The following is a 16927-nucleotide window of genomic DNA, read 5'->3' as shown; positions in this document are numbered from 1 at the left end:
CATGTGAAAAAAAAAAAAAAAAAAAAAGACAAAATAATAATACTGTTATTAATTCAAAAAGCTGAAAAGACGGTTATGGGAGAGTGGCTCCCTCTGGTGGTCAAAGGGTGAAACTCCCCCACGTGCACCCCCTCCCCCCAGTTTGGTAACCGTGGCAGCAGTGGGGACTTACCCTAGCAGTGTAACATGAGAGAGGCCCTAGTGCTAAGATCAGTACGGTTTGCTGTCGTTCTTCGAGCGCTTGAGCTGGACTTTGAGACGCTTCATGCCGATCTGAAACCCGTTCATCGCCTGAATGGCGGCCTGCGCTGACACAGGATTGTCATAACTGACGAAACCTGCAAGGAACAATCACAATGTCTTTCGATTGTAATCAAGTCATGTTTGACAGCAAAACAACTGCTCATGCCATGTCCAATAAAACTAAATGACAGCATGAAATACAACATATAATTAAATATAGAAAAAAAATGAAAAACAGTATAACATACTAAGCGTTAAAGGGTTCATAAACACAATTGAATATCAATTTTGCAAAACAACAATATAATGGCATTAATATGATGTCAAAATAATCATTATTATTTATTATTAACAAAAAAAGCTGTCATTTTATTTTGTTGTATTCTGATAACTAGTTTAAGGTCAAATTAAATACGCCTATGTACTGTAGGCCTTAAGTGAATAACTGTTACTGGCAAATTCTGTGTTGCCTTTCCCATGAGTGATTGAATGTCAGTTCATACCGAAGCACTTGCTCAAATTGGTCTGTTATCTATCTATCTATCTATCTATCTATCTATCTATCTATCGATATTACAGGGGTTAAATTGGGGTTTTTTATGTGGGAGGGGGGCTCTATGGTATCGAGCTTATATATGTATATATATATATAGTTACATTGTAGCCTAAAAAATTCAAACCTTTTTTTTTTTTTTTTTCAACTTTTGTCATTGATGTACTTCCATATTTGCTGTGTTACTTAAATGAAGTTGAACTAGATTTCACTTTACACTTCCAGTGTAAGCAATTTCCAGTGTGTGTTCCCATACCCTCTTTCTGGCTGCCCGCAGCACTCTGTTGCTGCAGTAGGGACTGGCTGTAGAGAGTGGGCAGGGCGGCAGCCGCGTACTGTTGGATCCCTGAGTAGGCCTGTGTGAGAGCGTCCATGGGCCCGGCCGACCCGTTACTCAGGCCCGTGCTGCCCAGCCCGCCGTTCAGAGCTGCCATACCTGAGAGCATGTGAGCAACTTTACATAAAACCCAACAATAAAGAAAAAAGAAGTGCTCTTACTCGTTAGCATTTGGACTCAGGGTGTGTTTCTACAACAAAGCACAACACGACACACACAAAAACAGACAAAACACAAAAAAACCTAATGAGACACTCGAACAGAAAGACAGTGAACGTAACACTCATCGAAACAGCAGAATCACAAACATCACGCTGGACATTACATCATAAACAGCACCCACTCACACACATATACACACAAACACAAGATAGAAAAGATGCATAATTTACTGACCGGTGTATGCAAATGAGGAGCGCGGCCTACACATGCAGACTAATGTCACAATAGCAGCACGAAACGATCACCACGGCGACCCTCAGACACACCGAAACATCGGACCAATCACCTTTTTAACCTCACACAGCGGAAATCTACATCTAATTATCTCATTATTCGTGTCAGCAATCTCGGCTGTATTAAAGGGGTTGTGGGGAAAACATTAAACTCTTTTAATAAAATACAAATGCATCCTTGGATCCATTAAAGACAGAACCCCTGACTGCTAAAACAGATGCACATGTGCTTCAGGGTGTAACCCATGTAACTCCAATCTATGGGAATAGATATGTACACACACACACACATTACTGTTCAAAGGTCTGGGTTTGTTAAGATTAAGGTTTAAAAGGTTTTGAAAAAGTTTCTTTTGTTTACAAAGGTAAAATATAGTATAGTAACAGTAATACTGTGAAATATTACAATTTGAAACTGTTTTCTATTTTAATTTATTGTAAAATGTCATTTTTCCTTTGATGTAAAAGCAGAAATTTCAGCAGCTGTTACTTAAGAACTTATTCTATTATGCCAATTTTGTGCTCAAGAAAGACTTCTTATAATCAAACCAAGATTTTTTTCTGGATTCTTTGATGAAGAGAAAGCTCATAGCATAATTTATTTGTAACACTGAAATTGTCTTTTTTTTTATCAATTTAATACATCCCTGCTGAATATAATTATTAATTACATAATTATAATTGATTTCTTTAAATATAATCATTATTTATTTCATATACACGGCCTTTACTTTTAGTGGTAACACATCTCAGTACTTAAGAAGGGGTGATAGAGTCATTAAATGGATATTAGTTTATCAGTTTGATTATCAAATAATCCGTCAATAATTTCTTAAATTAACCGATTAACTGGATGTTCCACATCTTGTTCAAAAACTGACCTTGTGCAAATTGTGGTCTATATAATGCATCAGATACATTATTACAGTATAGAGTAATAAAATAAATATTTTTTCTAGCTATGGCAGAAAAAAAGGACTGAGAAAAAGACACTTAAACTAGAGAATCCCTTGTGGCAACGCATATTCATAATGTAAAACAACACATCAAATCGTGCTACCGTAGAAGCAGTTGTGTTCACGTACTGTGTACACAATATTTTTTTACGTCTTTGTGTGTGTGTGTGTGTGTGTTTATAAAGACTGATTCATGAGTATTTACTGACTGGCCTTTTGGCTTGATGGCCTGGAAACAATAAATGATGAGCAAAGTGCTTGGACGGCCAGCTCCCTCATTTATCCAGCAATAATTACAATACTGACCTTTTATATTCAATTACACTATACAGCCTCTTAAATGAGCACTGGGAGGGTGTGTGTGAGAGAGTCATTAGAATTAATTTAAATTGTAGGCGTTCTGTTTGAGAGAGCTTGATTTATAAAACTAGAAACCTGGCTGAAAGGTCACTGGTGGAGATAGAGATTTTGTCCACGTGCTGACATATACACAGGCTGCAGTGATCTTTAGCTCGCCTATTTATACTAATTACATTCCACAACGCCCATTAGGTACATTCTATTGTAAAATGAGTAGTTTTGGTTTTGAATGCTGATTTGTCAATACAGTGTTCCAGTCGTGCTTAAAATACACAATGTGGTAACAGCTATGATGCGAAGCATCTGTTTACCAGCTTCTGGTGTAGATCACAACACCCACAGAAGACAACTATTAACCCTAAGGGACTGTAGTTTCAAACTCATTAGACTTTTGTTTCTTAAAAAAAAAAAAAAAACTGAGAGATTTCTGTCTTTCCATTGAAAGTCCATTCCACCACAACTCAAGAAATCCATATCATATCAAATATGGTAAAAGGAAGCTCAAACATTCTTGAGGCCAGTGAGGTTTGTTTTTGCTTGAGGGACGGTAGTTTCAAACTCATTAGACTTTTGTTTCTTAAAAAAAAAAAAAAAAAACTGAGAGATTTCTGTCTTTCCATTGAAAGTCCATTCCACCACAACTCAAGAAATCCATATCATATCAAATATGGTAAAAGGAAGCTCAAACATTCTTGAGGCCAGTGAGGTTTGTTTTTGCTTGTTAAACAAATATGGCTGAGCTTCTGTTTACCATATTTGATGTGTGATTTTTATGTGACATTAATATTTGAATGTTTATTTGTGAATAAAAGCCTAAATAAATCTAAATAAAATTTTCTTGTTTCTTCAAAATACTTGGATTAAACTCTTATGGATTACTTTTAAGTTGCTTATGAAGAAAGAAATCTCCCAGGTTTCATTAAAAATGAGTGCTGTCAAACGATTAATCGTGATTAATCGCATCCAAAATAAAAGTTTTTGTTTACATAATATATGTGTGTGTACAGTGCATATTTATTATGTCTATATAAATACAGACACATACAGTATATATTTTCTATATTGTACTGTGGTACAGTTATGGAGGCCCTTCATAATGCAGAGGTCAACTGCCTGCTCTGCCAATAGTTAGCAACAGCCCTATAGTATGCAGTGTTTAATAAACAGCTGTTTTACAAAATTCTTCTGAGGTGAAATTCAGTGCAGTCCCGTATCGTGATATGTATCGTATCGTGACTTTGCTGGTGATACACAGCCCTAGTAAACAAATACTTTTATTTCGGATGTGATTAATCACGATTAATCGTTTGACAGCACTATTAAAAATAAATTTGTGTTTCAAACAAAAGTCTTATGGGTTTAGAATGCCATGAGGGTGATTAAACAGTGACAAAATTTCAATTTTTTGGCTAAACTATCCCTTAAAAATCACTATTTTGTCATCATTTACTCACCCTCATGCACTTCTACACCTGTATGACTTTTGTCTTCTGTAGAACATCCATTTTTGAATCATGGCGGAATATCCTGTGATGTCCACTTCGCAGGGCACTTACGGTCGAATAGAACAAATGTCTGAAGTGATACGAGATACATACAAAATGTGCAGCGAGGGGGGTCGCGAGGACTGGAATTGAGAACCATAGTCTAGTCTAAAATCATTCAAACCCCAAATAAAAAAGACACATATACACAACACACACACACGATAGCGACAAAACAAGTGCATGTCTATAGAAACACCCAGAGCAATGGTTTAGCGGTGTGTTAGCATGTCTGAATGTATGGAGAGATGTGTCCGATTGGTGCAAACACACTCACGACTACAAGGGATGGGCTACATTTGTTCTGACTTAGCAAATGGATTTGATCTGATCTGATTTGATTCAATAATGAGGCCTTTTACAAATCACACACACCTAATTTTAATATATCAGCAGGACTCAATGTGAGAAATTCACCCAACAAACTCTTGCGTAAGCCCAGAGAGATGCCCTTGCTTTAGCCAGTGCAAGTTTAGAGAGTTTAGAGTGAATCTATTAAAAAGCATTTGCTATCTCTGTGAGATAGGCATCTCTATGAGCAGTGGGTGGCTGGTATGAGGTGATGTTGTATGGATTGGGATGGAGAGGCCGATGGACGGTAGTACTCACTGTTGATGCTACCTGCTAGTGCATTTATGTTATTGAGGCCAACGGTGGCCCCGGCCAAACCCTGCAGTGTCCCCAGAGAACCCAGGGAACCCATCGCACCCACACTGGAGTTAGCTGTGGAACCTGCTGTGAGGAAAGACAGACAGAGCAGGAAGGAGAGACAGGTGGAGATTGGAAGAGAGAAAAAGAGAGATGTTTGAACGTACACATACATTCGCAGATGATACTGAAATGGTTAAAGATACATATATAAAAGCTTTGGTGGAGGTACACAGAGGGAAGAATGCATGAATGGAAGATTGATTCACTGATAGATGGTAGGGTTGGGTGGCTTTGATGGCAATGTAACATTAAGCAATGTTGTGAATATCGCAATGATTGTATAGCGCAATTTATTAGGCCATTAAGTTTTCTAAATAGGGAATCATTAGACTGATTTTGAAATCCTTCCTGTCCTGTAACTTGCGCATCAAGACAGATTTTTTAATAGTGCGCCTGGTTTAAACTTTAGAATAAATGCTACTGCTGTGAGGAAAGACAGACAGAGCAGGAAGGAGAGACAGGTGGAGATTGGAAGAGAGAAAAAGAGAGATGTTTGAACGTACACATACATTCGCAGATGATACTGAAATGGTTAAAGATACATATATAAAAGCTTTGGTGGAGGTACACAGAGGGAAGAATGCATGAATGGAAGATTGATTCACTGATAGATGGTAGGGTTGGGTGGCTTTGATGGCAATGTAACATTAAGCAATGTTGTGAATATCGCAATGATTGTATAGCGCAATTTATTAGGCCATTAAGTTTTCTAAATAGGGAATCATTAGACTGATTTTTAAATCCTTCCTGTCCTGTAACTTGCGCATCAAGACAGATTTTTTAATAGTGCGCCTGATTTAAACTTTAGAATAAATGCTATTCAAGTTGGTAAGTTCATTTCTATGAATCAGTTCAAACAGTATTCAATTCAATTCACTTTTATTTGTATAGCGCTTTTCACGATACAAATCATTGCAAAGCAAAATTAAAGTTTCTACATTATATTTAGGAGTAGCTTATCAGTGGTGACTATGAATGGAGCACGGTTAAAGCCAGACAATGAATCGAATCAAAACTTGTGATTCAGTTTTATTAATGTATTACATGTCTTAATTAATTTATTTGTATATATAATAAGTAAATATCCTGTTTATTACTGTGTATAGTTACAGGCTGGTACATGCAAATGAAAATAAATGTGATTCTTCCTTGTGGGAAGTGTGGAAAATCATGCATTGATTATAAATTATTTTAATGTATTTTTTTCTTTTGCATTCAGTATTTATTCAGCATTTAGAATTTACTTTACTACAGCGATTTTTATGATTTAAAAAAAGAATCACCCTATTTTAATGACACTGAACATCATCAAAGGACTAGAAATTATTATGATTATTTATTTTTTGGCTATATGGTGTAGTCCTAATAAAGTGGATAAGATGGATGGGATGGTCAAATGGATAGATATATGCATGCATAGTACTTTATTAATTCCTAAAGGGAATCTATTAAAATTACAGAAAAAAAAGACAAGATAGAGACATCAACAACAATAAAGATTATTGCAATCATGAAGATGATAACGATGGCAATGTTTTCAAAAAAGAGAAATAAGATTCAAGCAAAACATCTCTTCAAACAAAAGAACTCTGAAGCATATAAAAGCTTTTCCCTCTGCTTCATTTGCATTTATGCAAGTTTGAAAGAAATTTTCGAGCTTCAAAGCAAGACACAGAGATGCTAATCTAACCGGAGAACCATGTGTCACACTTATAAGTGTCTCCTTGTTTCACATTTCATCTTTTCCAAAATGAATGGAGCACAGTTAAAGCCAAGGAGCACAACAGCTCAAAGCCACACATATGGACACACTCTCCCAAACAAGATGATGGTGATGATGATGATGAACGTGAACCATGATGGACGGTACCAAGGAACTACGCACACAAACACACACATACTGTATAAACACGAATTGGTGAACTCGACTACAACAAATGAAGGGACAATGACGCTATGGTGGAAATGATACCGATATCGAAGAGGATAATGATGATGGGACAGCCTCTGGTTACCTGGGCTGGCCAGGGCTCCCAGGGACCCTGTGCTGGAGGTCAGGGCGCTAGCGGTGGACGGGCTGGCTGAGCTCTGTGCTGCAGCCGCTGCTGCTGCTAGAGTGGCCAGATTCTGCAACTGCAGAGCATTCATACCTGAAGAAAGAGAAAGTGTCAATGTGTGCATGTGTGTGCTTGGTGCATGTTAAACTAAAGGAACCACATTTGCTACAGAATGCTCTACACGAGCAAGAGTTAGTAGAGTCGTGTGTAGAGGCGCTTCGTACAGAAGATCCGATTATATGTGTGAGCCGGGGTGCATCTACTCCAAAGGTGACTCTAGATTAGCGTGTTTGGGGCACGGCTACATGCAGTGGCCATGATGCCAACACGCTGCGGGAAGTGGCTCGCAGCCAAGAAGGACAGAGATTGGAAGTGGTACAACAGGAAAATGCACAGCATGTGTCGTATATACACATAAAATGTATATACTCTATACTATGAGGGAGCACGCACACACAGAGAAAAAAAACACACGCACAAGTGACACATCAGACTTCAGAACTACAGTATTTGGATTGGTGAAGAATTATAGGCCCTGTCCCAACTGCCAACCCTCCTACAAGTCCACAATTTGGTGACCAATGCCCCACGATGGTCGGGTAGTCATCCCAAGTGTTGGTTCAGTGAAAGTGTGCAATAAGAGAAGATTGTGAGCACCCATTTGAAAATTAAAAACTATCATGGACTTCACGGACAAGTGACAACCTGATCACGTACACATCAATGTTTGTCAACTGAGACTGAAAGCAAAGGCTCAAATACAGGATCCGTAGCTATCTGGAAAAAAATGTCTTTGTTTTTTCCAGCCTTATCCCTTTAGACAGCAGTAGCGTGTAATTTGGATTGGTCAGACAGTGCTCTAGGGACGCCATGGTTGTTTGCCCTCCCGATCCACTGAGCAAGCAAGAGAAGTGCATTAAGAGTCTAATTAGCACACCACAGAAGGTGATTAGAGACAGGAAATCTACCTCTAATTGCAAAACAAAGCCCAGGTCAAGACATAAGAGGAGAGACGATTCTTTACAGATCTTGAATAGCAGGTTTAAAATCAGCATGAAATGGCTCTCAAGACCCAGTCCACTTCCGTAATGTGGCATTTCCGAAAGAAACGAATATTCAACAGTAAAAATAAATAAATAAATGGCCAGAACTTGCAAAAAGTGGTTTCAACATAGGTGCTTTGAAGGAAGGGGTTGAAAAACAAGAGGGATCTGAGATTTCACCCAAAAATGAAAGCAGTTTTAGTTATTACATTATAATGAAATATTATGAAGGCCAAAATTTGTAATTCTTTTGAGTAATTGTTCACAATAAGAAATGTTTAAGGTCAATTAAATAAGTCATCTCTGACTTCATGGTTCAAGACTTCAACCTTGAATAGCATTTAATATAAAAGAAGCTAGAAAAAGCTTCACTGGATGAGAAAGTGCAGTCTTGGGAGGTCAAAGAGGGATGTTACGACAGAGATGGACTCTGAAATTGAGGGCTTTATGGCCACCTTTGTGATTCTGAATAAAGCGGAAAAGGAACCATTTTGAGTTTTTGGCGCACAAGTGTCAAAAAATGGGTATTGAGTATTTGGCACAATGTGAGTTCTGTGGTTGAGAAGGGCACTTCTGCTAGTGTGTGTGTGTGAGAGAGAGAGAGAGATCCATCCATGCAGTATGTTCACACTCTCAGCGTACTGAGCGGAGAGAGAGGTGTCAGGAAAGAGGTGATGCTGGCTCTCGCTGAATGTTCATCATGTGTAATGGAGCTCCTTATGGCTCGTAACTCCACCCACAGCACAGACACAGCAGATGGCAGCTGTATATATCGTCTGCCAATCATTGACGGTTGCCAGGCGACAGATGGAGGGGCCCAAAGATTTCACAATTCAGCCGAGAAAAGTCTTCAAATCCTGTTGAGTTTGAGAGCTCCTGTCGATTTGCACTTCAAGCAGTGTCTCAAACAGACTGATATGTTTATCCGGTCATATTGAACAGGTTTCTGGCTTGGGTTTATGCAATGGTCTACTTTGAACTTTTTAAGTTTGAATTTTTGGCCATTGTTCCACTTCAACTGACAGTAGAACAAAAACGTATAGTGGGATTGATGAGGGATGAGGCAGATCGGATTTAAACCTGCATCTCTTGCATGAACTTCACAGCTCGACATGTCTGTATGCCAGGAGTGTCCAAACCTGCTCCTGGTGGGCAAATGTCCTGCAGAGATTAGCTCCAACCTCCCCGAACACACTTACCTCGAAGTTTCTAGTAATCCTGAAGACCTTGATTAGTTGGTTCGGGCGTGTTTAATTAGGATTACAACTAAATTCTGCAGGATAGTGGTAATCCAGGAGTAGGGTTGGACACACCTGGTGTACGCCAACCACTAGGCCATGGCTATGACTACTGTATACTTAGACGTTTGGTTGAGTTTGGCTCATTTGTGCAGAGGTAAATTCGAATATGGCAAATCAAGATGTGTCACACCAAGTTTAGAGTCAACACAGTCAAATGTCATTGGTTGAACCTGGTGAAAAGTCTTTATGTGCCATATGTAAACGTATAACACGTAATGGTTTGGTATCACAGCAAAATGGTTTGGAACGACACATGAGCAAATTACAGAATTTTAAATTCTGGTTGAAGGGTTCCTTTAATCCAGCACGGACACATTGCTGTATATAATCTGTATGTATAATAACAAACTACTTTGTCCATCATGCTTGACCAGTTTCCATTCATTCCCTCAAATCCAAACCAGTTTGATTAAAAGTCTAAACTAATCTGTTTTGGGAGAATATACTGCTTTAATAAAATGAAGTCCAGAAAATTCAATTGTTATGGTAATGTGGGAATTTCTCGCTCTTTAATTGTGTGGTGGCAGCTGCTGCTGGTTTGGCTCGATGTGAACTTCATTCTTGCTGAGAGGCTGTCACAGATGTACCACTAAACTTAAACAAGAGCTTCCAGAACTCTTCATAATGGTAAACAATAACACCACAGTCCTGCTCACCCTCTCCACAAGAGCCTACATTAATGAGGAAGCCACTCTCTGGTGTGCAAAACTGTTGTCAGGGGGGGGAGAGGCTTTAGGAGATAAAGTCACTCATCCTACACACACTGTAAGCCATTTTGGATGCTAATACGTTCTTTTTCTTTCATCCTTAGCAGCTGCAATTAGGCGAGAGCGCGTGCTATAAATATTTCATTTTCCTTGAAGGCCTGGCAGCTTGATAAACAGACCACAATTAAGACCTGACAAGAACAGAGACGCACACTGGGAATGTAACGCACAAGACAGCGAAAAAACATTGAAAATGTAAAAAAGAAGGAAAGTGAGCAAAGAGGAACTTAAATTTTTTGTTGCATCTAGCATAATGTTGGAGGCATAAAAACTGTCAAAGAGAGAACAACATGCACCTGTCTAACAGCTGGAGTAAGCATGAGCTCATTGGCAGATATTGTAAAACACTAATCATATTCCAGAGTGCCAAACCAAGTCACCGTGAAGATAGAATAACATATAATGTTGCTTCGATGAGAAATCCATCTTGTGTTGCTGAATTCTCTGCGGGTTTCTGGTGAATTTGACAGTATTCATGGCATAAACAAACTGTGATAAGTGGCCTATCTGGATAAGGGTACTTTAATTTTTCCTCTTCTTTGAGAACTGCTAAAGTGAAAATGTAAAAAGCTGAGAACATCTGAGGGTTGATGGGGCATATCATCATGATTTGGTATCCCATAAGCCTCACAGAGCTCAGGCAAAGAGAAGTGATTTGATGATGAGACAAATTTCTCTTCCAAGAAACAAAAAAAGGGTTTGATGCACATCGGAACAGGCGTGGAAAGAATGGCTTTTATGTGATCAATCAAGTCTCAGTTCATCATCAAATTCTGACACACACATACACTTACAATCATTACAATGTGTCCAGGTGTGCTGCACATTGTATAAAGCCAAGCATGTTGAATCTAAACTCTGAGGCAGGATGAGAATGTTTAGCTCAGCCGAACATCTGCTGGTTTTTTTTTTTTTTTTTTTTTAAATGCAATCCAGAGCTGGTTTGAATGGTTTAGTAGGGGTGATGGAAGTTTAGTTGCGGAGTTACAATGGGGCTAGTTGGGTTAACAGATCTGAGTTCAGTATCTCACCTGCCATTTGTTGAATACCACTGAACGCTCCTAGGTTACTGGAGGAGGTCGCTTGTTGAAGTAACTGTGAGAAAAAGAGAGAGAAACAGACCATTAATGTGTAATCACTAGTATGTATTGGCTTATGGTGATGGATATATAACGATAAAGTTTGAAGGAGCTAGTGTTAGCTAAATATAGATGAAACATTGTGGTTTGTTTTCATGTTTCATGTTGTCTGGAGTGAGCAGTCTGTCAACAGTAAAGCAACACAAAAGCCTCTATCTGTTATTTCGAGTTTTTTAGCAATTGGTGTTCCTCAAGTATTAGGATTGGGCCCGCTCTAGTTTTGCATTAAACAAAATATTTTCGTGTAATAAATGTATTCATACCATCAAAATCACAGCCAATTAAAATATATTTGATTTCTAATACACAACATATGTGCTGTCTAATGTTAATAGAACTTCTTAGCGCAACAAAATGGCTTGTGGCATGGCACATTATTGCGATGCAACTGGCTAGGACAAAAACTCAGTTTAAGGTTTAATTTATTGATTTATTGATACATTTATTGATTTTTCTGTGGCTTTAACACAGAGAGGATAATTAAAATACTGTGTTAGAAAGGTTATCAAGCTAAATCAGTTTATATATTTTAGTCAAGAAATAACTCTAACTGTGGACTCTGTGGTCTTTTAAAACAATCATTTGCGATTTACATAACACATACTGCTGAGAGTGAAAACCATGTAAAAATATTCAGAGGAACAAAATCATAAAAGACTTGAGGACCACTTCAAGGTATTAGCCTCATACATCGGTGCCAGTGAAAACGGTCATGCTAAGAGTCACCCGTCAGTTCTGTTGGCAGTGTGTTGCTGTCCTGGGCAGTTTCTGCACATGAAAGGGGAGAGGAAAGCAGACTCTAAATGACTGTAGAGGATTAGGATGACATTGAGTTAGACTCCTCAGACTGCTTAAAAGCTAAATGTAACCTCAAAATGACAGGGAAGTGAAAAAAGGCAGAAAAAGGAGAAGCGGAATAGTGGGAGAGATGGCCCTGTCCCAATGCTCTTGCATAGTCCTTTAAATCCTCACCCACTGTCCTTATTGACTAAAACGCAAGTAAATGTCACCACCATGTTATATCCTCTTTATATTTAGGCGGATAAAGAGGGGGATGAGTGAAACAGGGAATTTATGCATTGTCCTCAACCCAATCCAATTACACAACACAACCCAAGCCGGGTTCTGGAAGTAAAAATCGCTTTCATTTTCTCTACAGAGGAAAAGATGTTTAATAATATTGCATAAACCTTTTAAGACAGACCTAGCATAATAGTTAAAGCCTAGTATATGTTCCTATATTAATGTTATATGTATTATTTATATAATTATAATTAATTACATTTTTAAACATTTGTTTCATTTTTATTTGATCAGGCCTACATTCTTTGCGATGCATCATGCCATGGGATGAAATGTTGAATTGTGGTGACTGATCTCAGCGTTGGTTGGTTTGGGATCATGGCCTTATTAGGCTTTTTACTATAGATTTTAAAAATGCCAATGAAGAAAACAAATGCGAAAAATACTTTTGAAACCAAGGCTGCTTAAAAACTATCCCCTCTCTGTCAACCTTCTTGAAAGTAATAAGAAAGCTGGAGCAATTGTAGCCCCTAATGCAGTGGTTCTCATCCTTTTTGACTCCTATGGCCCCCCATTGTCCACAACAATATTCATAGGCCCCATGACTTTTCCTGCTTGTGATTTACTAGAAAAGGATTAAAGATAAGGATTATTTAAAATATGTTTTCATCACAAGTTCTACCAAATAAAATATTTTAGAGCCTGGCATAACCAGAAAATGTATATATGCATACATATATATGGCAATAGAGTTATACAATTTTTTTATATTTATATGACTTTTCCAGGTTTATAAATCACACTTTTAAATTCACACTTTTTTTCTAGACAGTGGAAAACCTGGTTATTTTAAGAAACAAAAAACTGTTTTTGAGAGTATGAATTAAAATAAGAATATCTTGATTTTCATGTGTATTAGTTTATTTAAATGCTTGTTTTGTCTTATTTTAAATAATTTCAAGTCTTGAGGCCCCCTTGGACGTTTAATGAGGCCCCCTGGTTAAGAACCACTGTCCTAACAGCTTCTAAATGGCAGCACCACCCTTCACGATTGAGTATGGGGACTGGTTTCGATCAAGGCGCGATCGAAGTTCAACAGATGAGAGATTTGGAAAGGGTTAAGACTGGCTCAGAGAGATCAAGAGAGGAGGGGGCGGGGCAGGTGGGCGGAGACAGTGACTGACTGCGGCGGCTGCGTTGGCTGTGCTGCTGGTTGGCAGGGCTGCGTGGGTGTGTCCTCTTACTGCCAGATACTGCGGGGTGAGGCCAGTCAGGCCGGTCAGGCCGGTCAGGCTGCCCCAGGCAGACGCGCTGTTCAACTGCTGCATCTGCTGCGCCAACTGCTGCTGCAGCCGCCGCTGTTCCTTATCCTTCTGCGTGTCGGCAAACTTCACCACCATGGGGGAGGAGCAGCCCTGTGTGGACAGATTGAAAGAGAGAGAAGAAAAGTGTAAAAGGAAGAGGGGTAAAAAAAAGAGGGAACGCTAAATATCTAAAAGAGCAATTGTCAGACTCTGTTCCATGTTTTGTGTGTCCATTGGATGTTATAAGGCGTGAGGAGACGCCTTCCGGAGGGGGGCGTTATGTCAGACTCTCTTCCATGTTTTGTGTGTGTCCTGCTCCCCATGTGCCTTCCCATGCCCTTATTTGGTTAGTTTCCTGTTCCTCCCCTGATTAGTTAAGTTCATTTGTCCCAGGTGTTTCCCTTGATGTTTCATTGCTCCCAGGTGTGTCTCGTCATCCCCTCCTCCTGTGTGTTTAAAAATAAGGGCATGGGAAGGCACATGGGGAGCAGGACACACACAAAACATGGAACAGAGTCTGACAGCAATGATCATGTGCAGTGGTACTGCATAAACCGATAATGGCACACAAACACACACACAACCGCTGGAGCGACGGGAGTTCTTGGTGAAATGAGAGTTCTGTGCTGTGCTGCTGATTTTATTTCCCAGGAAAGCGATTTCCTGCTTTATAAAACTATTTCATCATCTGTCTGAGAGAGCGAGCGAGATCTCCCACCCCACAGCACTCACTGTACCCTAGACCTGCCGCATTTCTGCTAATCTCTCGCGCTTTCTGTCTCTCTCCCCGACGAAAACAAACAAATCTAAACATCATGAGGCTGACCTGTGAAGCCCGTTTAACTAAAGACCTGGGGGTCAGAATATAATGAGAAGGGTGTGTGTGCATAGCAAGTGATGTGTTAGTTCTTGAATGGGTTATTCAACCAAAATGTAACATTTCCTCATGATCTACTTACCATTACGTTCCTCGAAAACGTTTTTTTTCCCCCCACAAAGGCTGAGCAAAATGTCACATACAAAAATCTCTAATATAAAAAGGTCCAAAAGGTACTTTTTACTCCATTCATTCAAAAGGACTCTTTCTTTTCTTTCTTTCTTTTCTTTCTTTTTTTGCCTATTTTTATTTTGTAATTCCCTTTATTGTCAGTAGTGATTCTCATTAGATTCTAATTACTAAATTAGAACTAACACAATGCTATTGTTTTATTGAAATCTGCATAAGGACAGATATTTTACAAGTTAAATATATACATTTTATTCTCCATTGTGATTCTAATCAGATCCCAATTATTATAATACAGTAATTTACTGTAGAGGTCGACCGAGAGCGGCTTCACTGACAGCACGTGCTATTTGTTTAGACACGTGATACTTACTGCACATTGAACAGAGCGGGAAACTTCAGACGCGGATTTAAATGCAGCCGACAGAAAATCCTGCCAAGCCACAGAGCGTCATTCACATAGTTTTCCTTTAAATTACATTATATTGGTCCCGAATCGTTGTTAATGTACATAATGAATTGTGTATTTATTTCCAGCAAAACGTTTGTCTTGCTGTGACTCTAATAAAGTCTGTGTGCTTCAGTTATAGAGCTATAATATAGGTCGCGCTTTCTCTTTCCGTTTTTTTTTTACTACTACTACTAGTATGGTTCAGTACTGTTTTTGTTAATAAAGCACTATTTTAGTTTTTGTTCAGTATCAATTTTAAAACAATCGGTTAATTAATCGGTATCGGCCAGTGTGGTCCAACCTAGCTATCGGTATCGGCAAAATCCACTATCGGTCGACCTCTAATTTACTGTAATGCAATTTGCATAAATTGAAGACAGTACAACAACAAAAATACTTAATTTAGATATCTTTTTTATTACAATAATGCATTTTTTTCATTATGGCAATAAGAACTATGGTAAGGAATTGTGCTTAATTAGCTTTTTTTTTTTCATGATTCAAAACAGCTTTCCTTTTATTTAAGCAAAACATAATTTCTTCATTCTTTCTTAGTTTGGGATAAAATCTGACCTGGGCATGAGATTCACTCAAGATATACCATAACAAAAATGTAAGTCCACACAAACTACTTGCTATATTCAAAGTCTTCTAAAGACTTTGACTGCTTTGTGTGAGGAACAGACCAAAATTTAAATCATCACCTTGCAGATTCATAACAGAATTTTCTCCTTTTTTGACGCAAACACATACGCGCACGTTACAGAAAACAGACTTTGTGAATGTAAGAACATTCAGTAAGAACATTCAGCAACACCATTACATGTATTAATATCAAAGATGTTCCTCAGGCAACAGCAGCTAACGCAGGGCAGCCATATGGAGCCACAAGAGGACGAAAGATTGAGACGAGTGCTTCAAGGCAATTATTCTACATCTCTGTCTCTTGTCTCTACCTTACAGGTGCTGATTCACTCTGATAAATCACTCTACCGCTTTTATTGTGCTCTCTCTGAACTGCAAACCACAGTCTGACAAAAAAGATGAAAGATCACAGACCCTCTAGAACGCGAGGGTGTGTGTGTGTGTGTGTGTGTGTGTGTGTGTGTGTGCGTGCGTGCGTGCGTGTGCGAAAGAGAACATTTTAGAGTTTCTTGGATGTGGAGCACCTCACATCCACCCGAAGCGTTCTACAGTGTTCCTTCCATTCGGAGAGCTGATTTTCTTATTTCTGCTCTCAGACAGAGGGGAGGTAAAAATAAAACTTGTAAGGGGTGGAAAAAAGGAGATTTAACTCAAGCTGTCAATCGAGTGGTGCCATCGCCATGTGAACATCTCAAGAGACCTAAAAAATCTCATTACTCACTGGCTCTGTCTCAGTCTTTCTCTCCTACACACAAATACTCTCCACAGGCTTCGACTAATGTGAAAGTAGTAGAACGAAGCTAAAATGTTAGCTTAAGTTAACACTGTTAAAATCGGTAACACTTGACCATGGTTAATCGTACAAAAACATGCCCAGTTCACATTTGCCCCCTTAAAAAAAGACAGATTGTGTGTGTTTTAGTTGATCCCTTGGGTTCTTGTTTTATGTTTTTTCTTTTCTATGTTAATCGTACAACACTTTGGTCTGGATTTATACATTCCTTATTGAGAATGAATACATGAATACTATTT

At 38.8% G+C, this 16927-nt stretch overlaps 1 protein-coding gene and 1 long non-coding RNA gene across 15 annotated transcripts in view; both read right to left on the bottom strand.

Annotated features, from left to right (window-relative positions):
- The window catches only part of LOC107669710 (uncharacterized), a 3039-nt gene extending 2265 nt beyond the window's left edge, over nt 1–774 (bottom strand). Inside the window, exons 1-2 of the long non-coding RNA XR_001632022.1 lie at nt 747–774; nt 173–338 (exon numbers count right to left, since the gene is read on the bottom strand). This is a non-coding gene — a long non-coding RNA (uncharacterized LOC107669710). The remainder of the gene's footprint in view (nt 1–172; nt 339–746) is intronic.
- Nucleotides 775–977: 203 nt separating this feature from the next.
- LOC107669708 (CUGBP Elav-like family member 2) overlaps nt 978–16927 on the bottom strand; it is a 166815-nt gene continuing 150865 nt past the window's right edge. For 3 of the 14 annotated variants that reach the window (XM_016462066.1, XM_016462063.1, XM_016462067.1), the window contains 5 exons: nt 13674–13904; nt 11359–11422; nt 7175–7309; nt 5058–5183; nt 978–1250 (listed from right to left, as the gene is read on the bottom strand). In XM_016462066.1, the coding sequence (XP_016317552.1) occupies nt 979–1250; nt 5058–5183; nt 7175–7309; nt 11359–11422; nt 13674–13904 (828 nt within the window). In that variant the 3' untranslated portion in view covers nt 978. The remainder of the gene's footprint in view (nt 1251–5057; nt 5184–7174; nt 7310–11358; nt 11423–13673; nt 13905–16927) is intronic. The other 11 variants (XM_016462076.1, XM_016462077.1, XM_016462064.1 and 8 more) reach the window with 10 other exon arrangements.

The sequence above is a fragment of the Sinocyclocheilus anshuiensis genome, unplaced genomic scaffold, assembly GCF_001515605.1.
Source record: "Sinocyclocheilus anshuiensis isolate Anshui unplaced genomic scaffold, SAMN03320099.WGS_v1.1 scaffold548, whole genome shotgun sequence".
Lineage (NCBI taxonomy): Eukaryota > Metazoa > Chordata > Actinopteri > Cypriniformes > Cyprinidae > Sinocyclocheilus > Sinocyclocheilus anshuiensis.
Note: the sequence above shows the minus strand (reverse complement) of the source record. Positions and strands in the feature narration are given on the sequence as shown.